The 20,627-nt window shown below is 32.8% G+C and overlaps 2 protein-coding genes across 2 annotated transcripts; one reads left to right on the top strand and one right to left on the bottom strand.

The window, feature by feature from the left end:
* Positions 1–1,988: 1,988 nt before the first annotated feature.
* LOC101211284 lies at positions 1,989–6,236 on the top strand. Its single transcript, XM_004148400.3, has 3 exons — positions 1,989–2,146; positions 3,362–3,610; positions 6,038–6,236. Exons 1-3 carry the CDS (start codon positions 2,129–2,131, stop codon positions 6,083–6,085), a joined length of 315 nt encoding a protein of 104 aa, XP_004148448.1. The 5' UTR covers positions 1,989–2,128; the 3' UTR covers positions 6,086–6,236.
* Positions 6,237–6,608: 372 nt separating this feature from the next.
* Positions 6,609–16,730, bottom strand: LOC101211033 (developmentally-regulated G-protein 3). Its single transcript, XM_004148399.3, has 10 exons — positions 16,578–16,730; positions 13,515–13,568; positions 12,496–12,669; positions 10,975–11,046; positions 10,720–10,779; positions 10,411–10,520; positions 8,798–9,097; positions 7,629–7,820; positions 7,295–7,346; positions 6,609–7,169 (listed from the first exon to the last, which is right to left on the bottom strand). Exons 1-10 carry the CDS (start codon positions 16,617–16,619, stop codon positions 7,119–7,121), a joined length of 1,107 nt encoding a protein of 368 aa, XP_004148447.1. The 5' UTR covers positions 16,620–16,730; the 3' UTR covers positions 6,609–7,118.
* Between the last annotated feature and the right edge of the window lie 3,897 nt (positions 16,731–20,627).

The raw sequence follows: 20,627 nt of genomic DNA, 5'->3' as shown, positions 1-20,627 counted from the left end.
ATGTTGTGGATTGTTGTTAATCCTTGAGTTACACGGTTGTTCCAATCATTTGCATTTTCCATCATTTCACGTATCTCGTTTCGTAGACTCATTGCTACCACCTATATACCATAATAAAAACTTGTTAATGAAATGATTTATTTTTCAATTTTTAAATGTATGAGATTGGTTTCATTTAGAATATGAAAAAAAAAATGTTACATCCCGTTGATTTATTTACATAATGTTCAACAACAAGCTAAAACCTTGTAACCATTCTTGGGGATCGAAAACTTCGATTTCCAAAGAAGTCATTACCATCATCAAGAAAGCAACATCATCTTGGCTAACTAATATGGTACTTGTCGGCAATAACCATGAAACCACTCACGCCAAAGCACATCTATAACTTTATAGAGTTCGACAATGATCTTATTCAATAAAAAAAATGGTTATATTGAGTCAATCCTACCTTAGCTTGTTTTAAACCAAGAAGATAGAAGTTTCTTCAATTGTTCTATATGTAAGAGGTACATAATTGAACCTCAACTTAATTGCTTCATCTTCAAGTTAATGGCAGATGGTTAAGTCCCTCCACCACCATGCTTTGGGTGAGAGAAGGCCAGTTTGCACAAACAAGTTTAACACGACGTCATGTGTTCAAATCAACAATCTATCTTCCTTTTGTTGACAAAGACAAGAGTAATCAGAAAATATAAGAACACAACAACGAGAACAAAAAAGACGAAAGTTTGTAAATTCTTTCCTATTGTAGATAATCCTTTTTTCCCCCTTTCGCAGTGAATTGAGAGAGGATAGCCAAAACATGCCTTATATAATGTCTTTAGGATATGCTCAAACTTGTTGTAAAAGTTAACTTTTTTTTTCTAAATTGAGAATTTTAAGTTAATACATTTCGTTCCAATAATAGAATTCTTTTGTTCAAAAGGATAAGTTTGTAATGAAATTGGAAAGTTAAGAAAGTTGTCAAAATCTTACTCATAAAATTCAAAATTATTTAATTTTAGTTATTGGTGTTAAATCTTGTATTTTCTTTTTTTTTTTAGTTTTGTAACCATTTAATTCCATAACTTTAATAAGTAACACTTTTATTCTTTTATTTTTTATACTTTTAAATTTGTGTGATAATTTAGTGTTTAACGAGAAAAAAATCTTAACCCTAATTTCTAGAACAGAAACTAACTTGTCACAAATTTTAATGTCAAAATTTGAACCTCACACCTTTAGAACAATAAGTTATGTTAATTATACCTCTAATCGAAGTTTATTTTGGTAGGATGACATGCAATTTAAATACCAAAATTATATTTTAAATATTTGAACAATACACTATATGTAATATAGCAAACATTTTTAAATTGAGTTTCTATAAGTACAACATCCGTGGGGTCCTCCTTTTGTTCGCACCTAGTCGTTAGAGTGTAACTAATCTGTTTGGTTTGTGGGTCATCGTCATATGTCAGTTGCTGCCAAAGGTAACCATTAGCTGTCATCGTTCATCGATGCCATCGTCGTTCGTCACTACCGTTGTCCTTCGTCGTGGCCATGGCCGCCATTGCCTTGATTTTAGGTTAGTTTTTGGTGGAGATGAGAAATGAGGTAGTATCGTGGAGAATGAGAGAAAAGGAGGTTTTAGGTTTTCTTTTCTTAATTTTTTAATTAATCATTTTTTCAAATAGGTCGTTACTGACAATTAAAAATGTCAAACATGTAAAATTATACTTTGAAACTTTTAACCGGTCAAATATTAAAAAAAGAAATATAAAAATTAAGCATTTTAAAGATTTTTTTTCTTGTGTTAATCTTTAACGTTTTTTCATTTTACTTGACATTTTTATTATTAGAAGTGTCCAATATTTGAGTTTTAGATTTATATTATTTTGTATTGGATTGTCATTTATGTGATTGTTCCTTTTATGTGCAAAATAATAATAATATAATAACAACCAAAGAAAAATTGTTATTTTTCCTTTTTCTTTTTTATGGCTAACATTTTATTCATAATAAATATTTCGTCATCGTTCTTAAATGAACCAAAAGAAAGCTTCATTTTTCAGTTCATTTGTCTCTCACTTTTTGCTGAATTCACAAGTGTTCAATCTCTCTCTTCGTTTTTGAATTCTGTCTCATGGAGGATCGCAAGGAGGTAATTCTTCTACTCATCTCTGTTTGGTTAACGATGATGATTCCGATCTCAGCTTGTTCTTGTTGGCTGTTGCTTTCTTTTTTGAGTATGAACATTAATAAAAGCTTTGAGGATTTGCTGAATTGAGTTTGTTAACTCCTGAAACTTAGATTGCACAGCTCACTTCTCTTGTTTTATTCAAACACATTGAGAATTCTGTAATTATTTTACTCGTTTTGATGCACTTTCTCCGCAACCAAAATAGAAGTTATTGAGTATTGAAAACACCGGTTTGTAGTATGTACAGGTTGATTTAACACTTCCTGAAGTTCGTTACGTTTTTTGGTTTAGCTTCGAAGTTCTGTAATTCGACCTTTAATGGTATCTTTTCCTAAATTCTCTGTTGATGTTCTGCGGTTCCTTACTTCTGTTGCTTCCGATTTCTCTTCTTTCAAGTTTCAATTCGTTTCTTCTTTAGCGAAATTTCAGTTCCTTTCATGTTCAGAATCTTTCGTCTATAAGTTTTCCCCTCCGTCTCTTGATTCTGATGTTACTCCGCTCTCCGACATTGAAATTGACGAATTATGGAGTCCAATCTAAGACTTGATTAGTTAGTTATCGGATGAAATTTCAGTGTGTTTAATGGATGTTAATTAAGGAATTTTTAATTCTAAGGTCGGTTCAATCTTTTGCAGCGGATAAGATTGGAAAATTGGGGGAGTTTTGTAGCAATGCTTCTGTCCTTTCAGATAATTAGGTTACTTCATTTTCTTACTTTCTCCGCCTGTACCTAAACGCGTAAACTTATTATAAACTACTTACCTCCATACTTATCTATTGAGTCTGAATCTATTCAAATCTTGGTTTTTATTAAATTGAACTATGAAATCAAGTAAACTAGTAATATGAATACTTTCTGAAGGAATTCTGTGGTGTATTATTGGATTAGGAGGTCTTTGCAATTATATTGAGTAGTTTAGATTTGTATTTGACATTGTATTGGTAAAAAATGGCGATAGTATTATGATTGATTGGTGCATCACATCAACTACATCGCTGAGGAAACTTAAAAGGCTTTGTTAAACAATCAGAAAGAGGAACTTTTGCTATATTGCAAAACCGTGGTTGGATAAGTGGTAGCTGCAATACTTTGATTTTGTGTAGTGTATTAGAAATGATTTGGAGTAGTGGTTTAAATAATGAAATAGAGAATGAATGAACAATTTTTTGATGCAGAAAGTTGCTCCCTGGATGAGTGTACCACAATTTGGGGATTGGGAGCAGAAGGGAGGGGTGCCTGATTATTCGGTTGATTTCTCAAAAATAAGGGAAAATAGGAAACAACACAAAAGGGATTTGTCAAGAGCAAGCATTGGGAATGAAGAGGAGCTAATGGCATCGTCAGCCACTCCCACCACTAACACACCTCATTCTCATGTTGATGAAAATCATCAATTGAATCCCACCAACAGCAACTCTCCAACGGTCAGATTCCTTTTTCTCATTACCTTTTTTTTCACTTTTAATTTTCCAGCTTTTACTTTAAGCATCTTTCCTTTTTCCTTGTGTGTGGGCATGCATGTGATATAACTGACCCCGCCCCTCAATAATTTATTCAATATGTTATTGTGGGAAAAATTAACACAAAGATCAATCTTCTGTTCCACTTTTTTTCTATACCATGTTGAAACCCTTCTCCTACTTTACACTTTTGAGTTTTGACTAGGAAAGAGAAAACTAGAGAATGAAAAAAAAAAAAACAAAAAACTACTTCGACATTAAGTCAGTATGGCTATTGAGTTTGTGATCAACATGACAATGGAGAAGAATAGAATGGTGTTTTTAGTGTACATTCGAGGAACGACCTTCCTTGTTTTTAGTCTTACCTCATGTAACTACTGTCCCATACTTTTATTGGTCTTTTTTAATTCTTCGAATCGAAGTAATAACTCGAATGGTTGCACTGCCATGGGTCCCACAAAAGTCTATTGATTGTGGGGTTTCTTCATAGGTCTTGGATTGTAGGTTCTTCCATGATTTGGCCAATTTTATTGGATCTGCCTTTTAAGGCCATACAAATTAAAATAAAGCAATAAAACCGGCGACACAAAACTATAGACCAGAAAAAATCTACTCTAAAAAATATTATAATCACGCAGTAATATCTCCTCAATCAAAACTACAAAAAGAGCCCCTCAAAGTGGCTATTAACACATTTTTTCCACTTGCAAACTAGAGAACGATTTAGTTCAAGTTAGAACACCAAAATTTAGAGTGTTTTTAATTAAGATAATTTAAAACCAAAAGCATAAGTTTCTTTATAGTCCTTGGAGTTTTTAATTTTGTTGAACTTTTTTGATATAAGACAATTGCACTTTTAATATTTTGTCTAAATCCGATAATAGGTTCTATCACCTTTAGATCCTAGTCTTGTCTCATCGCTCTAAACCACCTCGATAATGCATTACATTCCTTCTTGTAGAATTGAAACCTATGACCATAAAAAGAAAAAGTCAAATATCTAACCATTTAACAATCTCTCCTTAACTTTTGTTTCATTTGCTTCCTCTTCAGCATGTCTGGCCTTAAATTATATATAGTCTCGACTTCCTAAACTTGGATGAACAATTTCCCAAACACTTTTATAGATTTTTATCTTAATGGGCCAAGAGGATGAGGATATGAAGAATATTGAGTAATTATTACAGAACAATCATTCACTCACATTCTCTTTTTCTAAAGAGAAAAAACTCTACTGGCTGGCAAAGTGCCATTGATGGGGATTTGTGTTTTGTCTAGGGAAAGCAAATTACCTTCTTCAGATCTCAGAATAGATTTTAGTGGTCCTTCTACCATTTAAATTTTTAAATAATATTTTGCTTAAATCTATCCTATTCTTATTTTAATCTATATACATTAATATTTATAACATATAGCAAACTTTAAGATTTTATTAATGATAAATATTGATGTCTTTCTATCACTATCTATCAATATGATAATGACTAATAGAAGTATATAAATATTTATTAGGGATAAAATCTCACCTTTGTTATATTTTGTAAACATTTTGTTAAATTTACCATTTTTTACAATTCTCCATATAAATATATATAGATAATTTTAAATGAAAAAACAGCTAAAACATAAACAAAATTGATAGAAATCTATCATAGATAGAATCTATATAAAATTTTGCTATATATATATATATAGTTTTTTCTTTATTTTTTATATAAACCCTGGAATTTCTTGTCCAATTCTAGAAACAAATTACCTTTGAGTTTTGAATATTGTTTTTTCTAGTTTTTGAAACTCGACTTTAGGAGGTGGACCATAAAACATAAAAACTTGTGTAAGAGGAGTGTTTATAAGAATAATTTTTAAAATAAAAAATTTAAATGGTTATCAAATATTATATTATTCTCATTTATTTTGACAACAAAAAAAAAGTTTATAACATAAAACCCTGTATTATCTAATTTGATGTTGGTGCATAATTTATCATCTATTTACATACTCATTACCATTTAATAGAATCATGTAAAAGCATTAAAGAATATACTACAATTCTTAATACATTTTTTAAATGATAAAACCACTCAAAATATTTTCAAATATAGCAATATTGTAGCATCCATAGTTGATAGATAATGAGATATCTTTCTAAAAAAAGAAAAAGAAAAATAGACATTTATTAATGTCTATTTTGAAATAAATAACATTTTGTTATATCTAAATATTATTTTATTTTGTTATATTGAAAAACAGTTCATAATTGTATTAATTTCTGTTCAACAATTCAAATATTTCTTTTATGTTATTATTGATTTTTTTTCTCTACAAAAGATATATTGAAGTTGTAGTTGTAACTTACAACTTTTATTTTATGGCTTTTTTTTCTCTTTACAGACAAGGAAGAGCATATTGAGATACTTCAACTGTTGTGTGAAAGCATGATCGCAAACTCAAATTCACCAATCTTGATTTATGAATGTGATGGTTTCTTCTATCAAGGTTTTTCTCACATTTTGTTTGTAACTTCTTATATGAACATAAGAAAACTCTTTTGATTGAAGTTAGATAAATGTGTAATCTTTTTTTTATATCATTCTCCTAACCTAGTTAATTTTATAAAAGAAACATAAAATGAAACCATCTGCCAAAGTCTTTTATCCTTGTTTAGATTGATAAGAGAAAAAAAAATCTTTTCTTTTTTAAGAAAATCATTTGATAAAAGTTTTGAAGTGTTACAAAAACTAGTTTTTGAATAGTTGCTTTAATTATTTTCATAATTCATGACTTAGCATTCAAAATTTAACACCTCAATATTTATCTAACAATTAAGTGCTTGCTATTTTAATTTTTATGTTAAAGCGCCATTCAAACAATTATAAAGAAAATCCAAATTAGGATTGAAAAATGGCACGTATTTCCACTCTTTATGTACATAAACCAATGAAAAGTATAACCTAACACACAATTGAAGTGAAACGATCTATATTACACACATTTTAAAGTTCATAAACATACAAGAAACGAACCAATGATGTAGAAAAATGTCCCAAATTTCATCAGCACAATTCTCATAAACAAAGTAGACTAAAAAGAAAAAGAAAAACACTTATACATGAAGACTCGGTCTTCCACAATTTACTTTTACTTGGATGTTCAATCTAACAAATGCTAGTTAGGTTTGATCTAAGAACATTCATTTTAACACTCGAAATGGTTATAATCTATTAAAGAAAACAAGAAAATGACCGATCTCAGCTTGACTAAAAAACGGCACAATTACATATCAAGCTCAATTCCTACTACGTATTGTTCAAAGCTCTGACTGATTGTAGTACTAGTATCACCAATAAAACACTGTAGCCTAACAAAAAGCTTTGGATGTGACATGTCGTTGTTGAAAGCTAAACTCGAGACTGTGAAGGCATTCGCACCCAAGGGTTCCCGATAAGTTGGGAAGCTATAAACAATTCAAGGATCACACCTTTTTAATGATCTGAACAACATCTTCATCTTCAAGCTCGTGTTCCTGTGTGCAAAAGTCTCTCTCTCAATTTTCACATACAAATAATTCCATACAAGAGTGCACTTTAAATTTTGTTCAAAGGGTGGGGGGCTACAAATAGCAGCAGAAAATAAAGGAAATGGACTGACCTTTCCCACTCGTTGAGGCTTGTGCTTGACGCTTGATCCCCAAACCAAGGCACTGGAAAACCAAAATTTTAGGGTTTAGAAGGTGTAAGATGAAAAACTAACCTTTTACATATATGGGATAATCTGCATAATTTGGTGTCAAGAAAACTCGTAAGAAATTAATTCTTATTTAAGTGGTCATCATAGACCTCTTAGCCATTTATTAAGATTGATTCCCTTTTTACTACTAGACCAACCAAGGATGACTAAACAACACTAAAAGATTAGGTTAAGAAACAAAAGTGAACACATCTAAACAACACTAAGAGTTGGGATTTCAATAAAAGTTACTCACTACTTGAATTGCTTCAGCATATCTTTGTGGATACGGCTGCAAAAATCCTCAACGGTTCTTCTTTTAGATGATAGAATTACGGGATCTTCATAATCTGGATTCATTCCTTTGGGCTTCGTGTAGATGCGAGTTAAATCAAGATACTCCCATACCTTGTCTAGTAAACCGTCAAGGTTCCATTCAAGATGAGCACTGTCAAACAAATCAGAAACAATAAACAATATGATCATGTTATCAAGCGAAGTGAAAACCTCCAATGGTTCATTAAATCTTCCATGAAAAATAGAACAATGTACCGTATTCATGACATTAAAGATACAATAGTGGCCTAGTGGATTAATGCTTAAGGTCATTCTGTCAAAATTATGGTGTATATAGTTTAAAGAAGTTAGATTCTCCATTCAAGACATTTACCGCAGCTGGATTTTTTTATGTGTGAGCGTCCTGGCGAGCTTACGTGCAACTCGACTAATTCCACGGTACAACTCGCATGATCCCTACAACATTTGAGTGTCAAGAAAACTCGTAGGAAATTAACTTTTAGGTGGGTGGCCACTGTAGATTGAACTCATAATCTCTTAGATGGTTAGAAATAGTGGGCTTGGAAAATGTTGAAAACCCAGAGTAGTTGTAATTTACTTTGTTCTTTTAATGAGGCTCATGTTGTCTGTAAATATTTTTTCCCTTGTACCTTTATTATTGTCAGAAAATAATAAGAAACATTTATACTGTGGTTTTTCTCCCTGTACTATGATTTCCACGTAGATATTGTGTTCTTTCTTCATCTTTATTTTCAATAGACTATGTCTCTTTTTTTACCACTAGGCCAAATATGTGATGTAATGGAATGGTTTTACTACTTTTTAGTTACTAGCTTTGTTTCTCTTCCTTTTACAGAGCTTTGTAAGCTCCATGGATTTTTGGTTTACGATGTTTTTTCTCCCCCTCAATCCTTTGATGACTTGAACCCATCACTTCCCATTTATATGTTATAATTCAGAATTTCAGAGTACTGACAATGGGGCCTTATATGAACCTTTTGTGGTTAAATGGGAAAGTAACAAAGATCATAAAATTCATAATGCGAACTAGCACTGTTTGAAAGTGAAAACAAACTTGCAAAATAATATCAAGAAAATTATAGAAAGTTGCAAGTACATAAAATTTACCTGACAGGGCAGTAGTGAGGAAGTCTGTCCAGAATCTCCAGCTCTTCGACAGTGATTTGATCGATTTTGTTAACAGCATAGATACAAGGCATGTATATTCTACTACCCTCAATTACATCTATGAGATCATCAGCAGTTGCATCGTATTTAAGAGTGATATCAGCATTATGGATTCTGTACTCACTACAGATAGCCTTCACCGTGTCAAGGTCCAGATGGGTAGTAGTTACAGTTGAAGTTAAATTTAACCCACCCTTGTCTTTCTTCCTGAACGACAGATTAGGAGGCTCCTTGTTCAACCTGATTTCAAAGAAATGCACCAAAAAGTTAAATAAAATGATACAAAGAAAAGGAAAAATCAAGTAACGGTGATCACCAGGGCTCATCCTAAACAGCAAACTGTGACAATATTCACAAGCATGAGAAAAATTATACAACTGTGGGGATGAGGATTAAACCTCCAACACTTTTAGGGTTGAAGCTAGAAGATATGTCAATTAACATTAAGCTAACTCAGTTTAGCATGAGAAAATATTATATTTATCCCAATCACCAGCAGAAATTAATGAAATTAACTTTTCTGTTGAGCTTGTTATATAAATAATTCTTGTAAACTATACTGCCTTACAAAAATTCCGGGGTTATTGTAGGTTTCATGAGGGCTGATCCTTTTATGTTTTCTTTTCTTCTTCCTTTTTGATATGAAACAAAGATGTATATTCATCAAAGAGCAAAGAAGGACAACCTAAGGGCAGAGGTTTGAAGAAACCCCCTCCCCTCACACACAACTAATGAAGAAGATCCCTCCAATTGTTAATACACATTAGAAGGCTATAATTACAAAAGAATTTGGGGTAATTTTGTGCACCACTAAGAGGTTGTATGATGAACAAAAAGCCTAAGAAAGAATCAAAGAAGCAAACTTATCTTCAAAACATTTTATGTAATTTTTATGTTGTAGACCTCATCCTTCAAAACGTTCAAGAAAGAATTTGTACTCATCTTGTAACACTATGATTTTATCAAACCGGATAGATTCTTTGAAATCTCAATGTTAATTTGAGTGGGGCGGATGTATAGGTTCCTTTTCTCCTTAGCATTTTCTTTTACCAAAAATGGAAGTTGTCCTCAATAAATGAAAAGTGATCGTGGGAACATTCAAATTTTCACTCATGAAAGTGCCCATAAACCCACAGGGTCACAGTACGACAAAAGGGTGGGTTTAAAGGATATAACATTGAACAGAAGCTAGAATGGTAACAAATGGATTCATGGAGAAGTGCAAGATTTAAAATTGCATTCGAGTAGTTTCGAAAGGCACAAACCATCCCACATATTTGTCCACAGTCTACCTATTTTACCTTGTAAGTGTATTGAGCATTAAGGTAATATCTTGGTTGACAAGGAAGTGTTGTCCAGTATTCCAGTCAACACCAAAAGGTCATGCTCAGCTCAGCAAGCTGGTTTTAAGAGACAGACTTGAGGTCATCAAAACCAATTTACTTTTCAATTGCACCTTCTTGATTTTGGTCTCAATAAAATATCATATAAAACTTTTCCATACACCACTTGAGAAATATCACATGCTAAACTTGGAACCATCACAAATTTACCTGATGCCAAATCCCTCTAGCTCTTTCTCTATTAGACGTTTGTGTGTAATAGGCTTTATTGCATCAAGAACAATTATAATGCAATTGCATGTCCTGGCCGTGCTGATAACCTACATGAATGTAAGCCATTAAAAAAGAATAAGATAATGGAGAGCAGAAATGCAACAGAATGCATCTCTCCGCCTCTATAGTGAACATTCAAAGAGAAATGACTTTAATAATAGAATTAACAATAACCATTGACAGCTGAACCGGATCGGACTAAATAATATCAATACAAGAAGTGTTAACAGATTTATGATGCTTTACCTGTCTTCCTCTTCCCTTTCCGTCCTTAGCACCCTCAATAATACCAGGAAGATCAAGTAACTGCCGTTCACAGTAAAGTACAAGTTCAATTCAAATTTTATTTTTAAAAGGTGGCAAAAAAATACTATAGAAAAATTCTCTCTTAAAAATGAAACGACTGAAAAAGAAAGTGTAATTGATTATTAGCCCTCACTACCCAATAGAAATGAATAATAAAGCATAGAAAATGGCAGAAATCTGAAAGAATAACAGCACCTGAATTTTAGCTCCTCTATACCCAATTACACCCGGTATGCAAGTTAGAGTAGTGAATTCATATGAAGCAACCTGTAAAGTTAACAATTTGTGAGACATCACAAGATATCATACACAAAATCTTTAAGAAATTTAATTGCCCATACTGAAACACAAATGCATTCATGCATACACATATGCATCCATAAATTGTAAGCATTTTAATTCTATACAAATACAAACACATATGTATACATGCACCATGTGATTCTTTAGAACTCTAGGACACTGTGTACATCTATATAACATTTGTTCATATAAGTGGCAACGGCACATACAATTTTGCAAGGGGAAGTTATAATTAAGAAAAACAACTGTTGCAAGAAATCTATTTGTCAATCGTAAAAGGAGATTCTGCATAATTCTCATCTCACAGGTATAAAAGAAAACACAGCACCATACATTAAACTGTAACCGGACTGTGATTGATGGAAATTAATCAATTCAGTCAAACCGTTTTGCTATCTTGATTCTTGGGTATGTTTGGTTCGCAATCTAGATTCTAGTTTAGAACACTTTTCAAATTATCCAAACCGTATAAATTTTGAAAACAATATTTTGTATGTTTTTAGTGTGCCTGTATATTGAATTTTAAATTTTAAAATGCAAAATTATATTTAAAAAAGATTAAAACGTTTAGAAATATAGTATTTCATGTTATAAACTCAATTCATTTTTTTTAATTAAAATATATATTGGGTAATGTATAAAAAAAATTATGAAATATACTACTAAACACATTTAAAGCAACTGTTTAAGTTAGATTTCAATTTATTAGTCTACTACCAAACAAGAGAACGTGAAATACAATTTTGTTTTCTTGAATTCAACAGCTTCAAATTTCTGTTTACAGATGACCTACCATACAAGCCAAGCCCTAAATATCTTGTATATGCATACATATCCTGAGCTCCTTTTTTTCTTAAGGTTTGACAAGGGGGTAATGGGATATTGCCTACAACACCCAAGTCTATGCATCAATCTCAAGATAACCAACCTTTCAAAACCTATAACCATATGCATGTAAGAGCACACTAGAAACATCCTAATTCCATATACAAATTGGTTTGTGAATAAAGACGGGGCATGCACTGGTGTCCACCAAAAAGAGGGGATTTTATGAAGTTAAATCAGTTGATTTTACACAAGAAACAAGGGGTTTATATAGCCCTTGGAGAGAACCTAGACAATAGCTAGTTTAATCCCTAATGTGGTAAACGTACATGGTTTTTTGGCTAACAGTTAACCAACAGCTATTTTAATGGTTAGCAAGCCTTCAAACCAAATTATTCCAGATGTATATATTAACTTGACATTGTTAAGCGAATCAGTTTCAATGAGATTTATAAATTATAATATTGCAGTGTTATATTATTCTGTTGATATCTGTATGTAAGTGTCACTGAATATAGAGAAATCATACTACATACCGTCACTGTGAAGAGATAAGAATAGATATAACATCAAACGAGTTTTTTATACCTCTGAAAAAGTACCAGTCAATTTATTGAGCAATGTAGATTTTCCGACGGAAGGGAAACCAACCAAACCAACCCTTGCATCCCCACTTTTGGTGACATCAAAACCTTCACCAGCACCACCACCTCCTTTTGATGAAGGCGCAATGATTTCCCTCCGTAACTTCGCAAGTTTAGCCTATCAGACCACAAATTTTGAGAGTTTGTAAGCGATTAACCGTCCATATGGTGAGGACTAACCATTGAGCTAATCAGAACTCGAAAAGAATAAGATAACTTGGTCTTCAGTACACCATCTGTGTTTTCTATGTACATCAAGAGTGAAAATGTAAAGAAAATAGAGAGAGATTGGATACTTATTCAATTTCATACCATGGTTTGAATTTATTATATAGATATATGGGTGAGTAAGTGATTGCCTATAGGTTACTGTTTGTATTTTCTTTTGCTGCCGTGTCTAGCAAGTGAGGATATTTTCATCACTGTTGAAAAAGACGGAAATTGGTGATGTTTGGTTTGTAGGAGCTACTGCCAAATTTTAGAACTTGGGATTATTCGTTTGAGTTTTGCTGCTGTTTTAGTGTTTGTGATGCCTTTAATTGCTTTGTGCTGTTTTCCCAGCTTTTGGACATTTGCTTAAACTTTTTCAAGTGGTGCTCGGCTACAAAATGTTGATGGTCTAATTGATCATTGTTGATCTTAGAGTTGAAGGTATAATTATTTTAGCTTTTGTGAAGTTTTTTATTTAATCAAGCTTTTGTTCATAGGTTTTGAATTTTGTCAGGACATAGTGGTAAGGTTTTATGGTTTCTTAGTTCATTGTTGAGCTTATAGTTGGTCCGCTGCTGGTGGTTGTTGCATGTATCTAGTTGTCTGATGATACTTCTACTAAACTTCAAAGTAATTTTTTTTTCATAAGATGAAAATTCACCGCAGTTTAATGTTATTTGTAATTTCATCAATGAAATCGTTTCCCTTTTATGTATATTTTAAAAACCCATCAAACCACGAGGATATACATACCTTGAGCAAGCCCAAGTGATGAGCAGTAGCTTTGTTCTTCTGAGTTCTTGCCATCTGCAAAGCAAACGAATTGTATAAATTTACCATTTCTATCAGCCATTCATCTCTTGTAATAACTTGTCAGTACATGCACAAGGAAATTTCACATCTCCAGAACTTCCAATGCCAGCGCCAAATTATATAATTATTGAATATTTATCCAGATTTCTTACTACCTAGCAATTGTTCTTCAAAGCTCCCGTGCCTTTTGGTCAGTTACTACAACTTAACTATAATGAAAACCTCAGATGTCTCAACACATTATTGGAATGGCATAAACAAACGCATCAAATAAGGCCAATGTGAGCTTAGCTCAGAGATTATGATATCTACTGTTTTCATTGGGATTGGAAATTCAAATCGTCACCCTAGTGGCAAATGCAGAAATTTTGTCAACGGGGGCTTGACAGTTCAATAAAAATAATCTAAAAAAGAATATAAAAGGTGGGACTTGCACCTGGGTCTAAAGGGGACTGAAAGACTAACTTACCACTCGATCAACTAATGATATTGATACAAAATCAGTTATACATATATAACGACCACAAAGTTGAGAGGGGGCTCGAGCCACGTGCCCTACACTAAATCCGCCAGTGCTCACCCCCACAAATATTGTGCCAAAAAGCGAACACATAAATGAGACCAACATCTGCTTAGTTCCCAAGAAAGGCATGGTAAAGACAACTATGGACAATGGTCCAAGAACCTCTATCCTCAATTGTAACAAGGTTTAAGCAGAACAAATTAAATCATGCCAGACAATTTCTTGAAAATCAGCTAATAACTCTGGACACAGTCCTAAGAGCCAATCATTAGTGGATGAAAGGAGAATCAAATTGGATAAGGTTACAAAAACAATACAATTAAAAAAGGTTTATGTCCAGATGGATTAGGATTAATTTTTTGAATAAGAAACATAACTTTCATTACCAAAGAGAAAGATGTAAAAAAGGGGGAGATGAGTATCCGCACAGAAGAACTTACAAAAAAGGAGTCCAACTATTATAAGTTTGGGTTAGGCTATAGTGACAAAAAAATTTGGAAGTAGTAGACCAAGTAGAAGCTACAAGAGTAACCAAACCCCAAAAAAATCGCCGTTAGTTACTTGATCACGAAAGATTCAAGAGTTTCTTTCTAACTACAGCCTTCGAGGAGGATGAAGATCCCATTGGACCAGAGGATTTTTGCTTGGACATGTAACTGAGGACCTTCAACTAATGGTGGAAAGGCATCTAAAGCTTTCTTTGGCCAGCATCACTGAATTTTGAAAAAGCTAGAGAGTCTACCCCAACAATCAGCTAGAAAGGAACAAAAGAGAAAAAAGGTGCATCAAAGATTCCTCACTGTTTTTACAAAGAACACACCAATTAGGGAGAGATCATAATTTCGAAGTGTTCTCTAGATTATACCGCAGGTGTTTGGCATTTCAAAACAGAAGATCCAAAAGAAAACCTTGACTTTTTTAGGAAAAAAGGCCTTCCATAGAACACACAAAGACTAGATTGAGAGTTGCATTCTTAACACAAATCTCACTGCATTCCTAATGAAAAAAACAAGTGGTTAGAACAGTCGCGCCAAGTGGATTATCGTCTATGGAAAGGATTCGCCAAATGTTTAGAGCAAATTCTCAGTAAAATGTTACGATGGGTGCTGGAGAGTTTTTTTTGTTAATAGAGAAAAAAAAGTTTAACCCATCTACCATTTACAAGTGACAATTTGGTCTTTAGTAAGAATGTAACATGAGATGTTCGTTTACCCAGTAGGGACCCCTATGAACACAGAGAGAAATTTCTAATCCAATCAGACAGGAAATGGGAGAGGGACCAAGAAGATTTTACTTCCAATTAGCTAAAAGGGGACAAGACAGGGAATCATGTACCTATCCCTGCCTCGGATGTATTTTTTTAATAAATAATGTATGTAAGAAAGTTAGATACCGTAAATCAGTTAGTTGCTATTATAATATATAAATTGAACATTTGTTTTCCTATGGGAAACAAATACCTTCATCAACATATATTTATATATATACACACACAAAAATAAAAGGCCTCCAATCAAAATAGATGAGTATCTATTGTAATTAGGGATGTTGGGGACGGGGACAGTTTCTCCGTCTGTCTCCATCCCGCATTTCATTCCTCATTCCCATAGAATTTCTCAATATGTCTTGCTCCATAATTAACATTAGAATTGTACTAGTAGTATATAGCCATTTTACCCAATACAAATTGGACCAAAGTCCACCTTCTCCCTTTAGCGGGGGAAAAGAACTCCCTTTTTCAGAACAACAATTGTTTCTGAATTTTCTCCACCATCGGTTCCAAAAACACACCTATCTCGGATTATCTCCCAAAGGAAGACCAAGGTAAGAATGAGAAAGCTGACTCACGTCACACCCCCACCAAATAGGCCCAGTAAGACAACTTAAAAGGTTCACAATACACTCCAAAATGGAACTTTCTCGACAGTTAATTTTGCTCTGTAATTTGAGTAATGAAATCTATTGTTTCCTATCTAAGAAAGAATGACATACTCAGCCATTATACACAACCATTGGTATAACATCCTTACATCAATCCATTTTATTTCCAACATATAAAAGTTGATGGATGGTAGATTATATATATATATAATTTATCTTTTTAAGTTCTACTTAGATATATGTAACTGAGAATGGAACCAGAATACAGTATACTCCATAAAAATTCCCCTTTTTTCCCAAAAATTTACTGAGAGAAGTCTAATGAATTATATGAACAAAAATGATCATAAACTCGTCCTCTACATCAACAAACCCACATAAAATAGCCCGGAAAATACCACATCACAAGTAACTTTAGACTATATAAGCAACTTCAAAATAATTTCAACATGTCCATTATCTTAGATCAACCGGGAGCATATAAATGGTAACTCAATCGATTTCAAAAGTAAACCCAGCAAGGAATAAATTGAAACGAAGCTCCAAGGCTCGGCAGCTGAGAGTAAAAGAAACTAAGAACATTAAATAAGTGCAGATACCTCATCTTCGATATCCTTAATTTTCTGCATAACGGTCGCCATTGTTGCAGCTCAGAGAGAAATTTGTGTAGAGCAACGTCGAACAAGAGTTCTTCCCAAGCAATTGCGCGATGAAATTGGTGAAGCTTAGAAACAGCGATGTGTATTGTCTAGTTCATCTCTTAATGCTTGATGATGGGCCGCTAGTTGAGCCTTTCTTAATTTATGGGCCTTTACATCCCCATTAACCGGGTAGTTTGGTTTATGGGCCTTTGCATCCCCATTTATATTTCGAAAACAATATACCTTCAATAAAGTTTTCTAAATAAAATCTCACACTTGTCCGTCTAAAGTTTCTGCGCCATACACGAAGCTGAAAACACGAGCATTTAGGTTAATGGTTCTCGAGTCAAACTTGTCCCAGGATAGGTCCAGAGATCATTGACATAATTGCTTCTGTTTTTCTGCTCGGTGCATCTCAATCAACTTTGACCTGGAAATTGTTAACCTAAATGCTTCTATTTTCAACTCGAAGATTCTTGTGGTAAATTTGGCCTGAAATCATTGACATAATTGCTTATGTTATTTAGTTAGATGCATCTTGGAGACCACAATGGCCTCGAGAACAGTTAACCTAAATGCTTCTGTTTTCAACTCGAGGAATCTAGAGGCAAATTGGCCTGAGAAGTGTTTAATAAACTTCAAATTTTTAATAAAAACACACTACCTCAGTGACACACTCAGTCGAGAGAGACCTAGAAATTTTCTCTAAATAGCTTTTTAAAATTTGGAAAGAATCTCGGAGTCGATCTCAGTCAAGATTAACTTCGAGAAAAACAAAATTACGAATTTTCAAAATATTTCATTAATAAAGCTTTATAAAACTCTAAATATTTTGTTGTTATATTAGATTCACTTTCACTTTTATGGTAGTTTATTGGTATTAAATTTAACTATCTTTAGTTTGCGATTAAATTCTTATATGTTTTCATAATTAGAATTTAATGACTTAGGTCCTCATTTTCGGACAAGTTTCATTTTGTGTTATGTGTAACACAGTTACCTTACAGTATATTTTCGCTATGAAAGTTGTTGCCTTCAATTATGAATTTCACGTACACTGTATTTCTTCGTGAATGATATTTTGTTTTTAGACATTTTTTTAATTAAATTTTTATCCTACTTAACTTTATTTTATCTAAAGAATTGTTAGAACCGCATGTCACGTTTTCAAATTATTTTTATTGGTTTTGTCGATTTTATGACTTTCGAACATTTATTTGATAGTAATTTTAGTTCTCTTTTTAAGAAAGCGTAAATTTTATTTGTCTTTTGAGTAATGACCTTAGCTCGTTTTAAAAGTTCGAATTGTTACATCCTAAAAATCCAAATTTAAAAGTTTGAATTCTCCTACTGTAAACCAAATTGGTTGCGACTCACGAGCTCCATGACCCATGTCGCAAATCCGTATCAACATTAAGTAGTTGTATTAAAAAGAAAACATAAATCAAACAGTTTAATTATGATCAAAATCCACAACTACAATCCTTAGAGAGATGGAAAAATAAAACATTGGGGATGTAAATAAAAACCGACTCCCGGGCATACTTTTTTCGGCTTTTATGGGCAACAAACTTTAATGTCACTCAAATCGAGACCACCAAGTAGTTAGATGTGAATTTTCGAGACCTCTGGCACCGTTCTAAATTGTGTCCTTTCTTCGTAGGTTATAACATTGCCCCTTTTTTCAACGTTTTCAGACGAAAATAAAAACCGACTCTCGGACATATTTTTTTCGGCTTTTATGGGCAAGAAACTTTAACGTCACTCAAATCGAGACCACCCAGTAGTTAGATGTGAATTTTCGATACCTCTTACACCATTCTAAATTGGGTCCTTTCTTCGTCGGCTATAGCATTGACCCTTTTTTCTGATGGAAACAATAGACATTTGCAGTGGAATAAAGATTGAATTTTTTACTCTAATTGCAACTAAACAAGTTTAGTATTTAACATGCATAAAAAACCCAAAAATAACAAAGATAGGTTAAAAGAAAAATCTTAACTTTGATGCTTTTCTTTTCTTGTAATCTCCTCACGTGTTTTTCACTATATTCTCATGAAATTGAAGTCGGGACTACCACCAACGTTGACTCGCTATTCTCGGGAATTATAATTGAGTTGAAGGATTCAAAACACTACAATAAACGCGTTCTTCCCCAACAACAGCAACACGTTGTGGAAAACATAAAACAACGTCACAAAAAGCTACATTGATGCCGCACACGACATCGAGCAACGTTGCTAAACCTCCGTCGGGGATACTTTCCGCGACGCAGCTCGTTGCCACGTCGCAAAATATTTCCCCTGCGTACGGTCCCAATTCGTCGCGAATGGCTTTTGCAACGCAAACGTCGCAGACATATTTTTTCTGGCTTTTATGGGCAAAAAACTTTAATATCACTCAAAACGAGACCACCCAGTAGTTAGATATGAACTTTCGAAACGTTCGTGCTTCAAAAAAATTTGAGGGTATATGAAAAATATATAGTATAGTATGTAGTTTTTGGTCAACAAATTAGGGTATATTATTATGAAAAATATATAGTATATTATGAAAAACATATAGTTATTATGTAGGTATATGATAAATATAAAATGTGGGAATAAAAACGTGAAAAAATTTGTTGAAGAAGATGACGAAAAATCCATTCACGGTAATTTTTATTGACTGAAAACTTCAATAGAAAATTAAATCAGAATTATATGTCAAAATTTCATAAACATAGTCAGAAATATCCACTCATCATATAACTTGGAGGAGATGATCTAAATAAGAAAGATAAGACAAAAAGAGAGATCGAAAAAAAGATAAATGAAATGACTAAAATGATCTTTGGAAGGTGTCCCAAAGGTGGACGAAGAGGATGAAATTAGAATACCAGATAAAATTCAATCAAAAGAACTTTGTTAATTTTGTAGAAATTCTTTAATATATTATTACTCTAATTGACTCAATTTTATACCATATATTAAAATTAAATCCCTAATCAATGATATTATATCCTATAATTAAATAAAAATAAAAATATTATTTATTTAATACATTAAATAGGTAAATTATAGGGACACTTGCAAAAATGGCAAAAAAAAGTTATAATAATTAAGTTCATAGCACACACACTTTATTATTTGTAAAAATTGCAAAAAACGAAGTCTAGCCCACACATCAAGAGGTAAAATGTCACAAATGCCCTCGTTACTAATATACGTTCGATACACTTTATACACGTCTGATACACCTAATACATCAATTGATACATCTGATACTTCTTGATACACCCGATACATTTGATTGATACACTTAATGTAACTGATACTTTTTGATACATTCGATACATTTGATACACACATGAAATATTACTAAGATATGTTTGATATGTTGGGATTGATGCCCTAAATCTTGTGGTTTTGTAGTTTGTAATTGTATATATTATACAAACATTTTATTTATCTAATAAAATAAAGTGTGTTATTTTATTTGACATTTAGTTGCACTAACCCACAAAACCAATAAACTAACATCCAAGGTTATCTTATGTAACCTAAACATGTATGTGGAGACATACAAGTGGATCATGTTTAAATGATAACCTAAATGGTCTGTAGTAGATGGATAAGGCTGAATACCTTATTCTGGTGACATTACGAATACGACCTGTTTTGTAGTTGTTACAATTGTTGTAAAGTGCTACAAATGATTTGATTCTAATCATTCATGTCGAGACATTAGAGCAGGGGTATTCTATACAAAGAGTTTGTATAAGATCGGACCACAAAATGAATAGTCTCTCCTATTAACACCGTTACTAGTTAAGACTACATTTCACCAAGATGACCATAGGTGACTTGACCTGAATCTTGAGTGAGTTGTGAACTCCTGCCTATGAAGGCAGTTCTTTGATTTGCATGGGTGAGAGTGGCTCATATCGTCGACTCAATAAGCCTACCATTTTGGGGATTCGTTTGATTAGGGAGCTGGGAACACAACTACACAAGAAAGAATTCACTC

The sequence above is a fragment of the Cucumis sativus genome, chromosome 2 (assembly GCF_000004075.3).
Source record: "Cucumis sativus cultivar 9930 chromosome 2, Cucumber_9930_V3, whole genome shotgun sequence".
NCBI classification, from domain to species: Eukaryota; Viridiplantae; Streptophyta; class Magnoliopsida; order Cucurbitales; family Cucurbitaceae; genus Cucumis; species Cucumis sativus.
The sequence above is the reverse complement of the archived record's forward strand: the minus strand, read 5'-3'. Positions and strand labels throughout refer to the sequence as shown.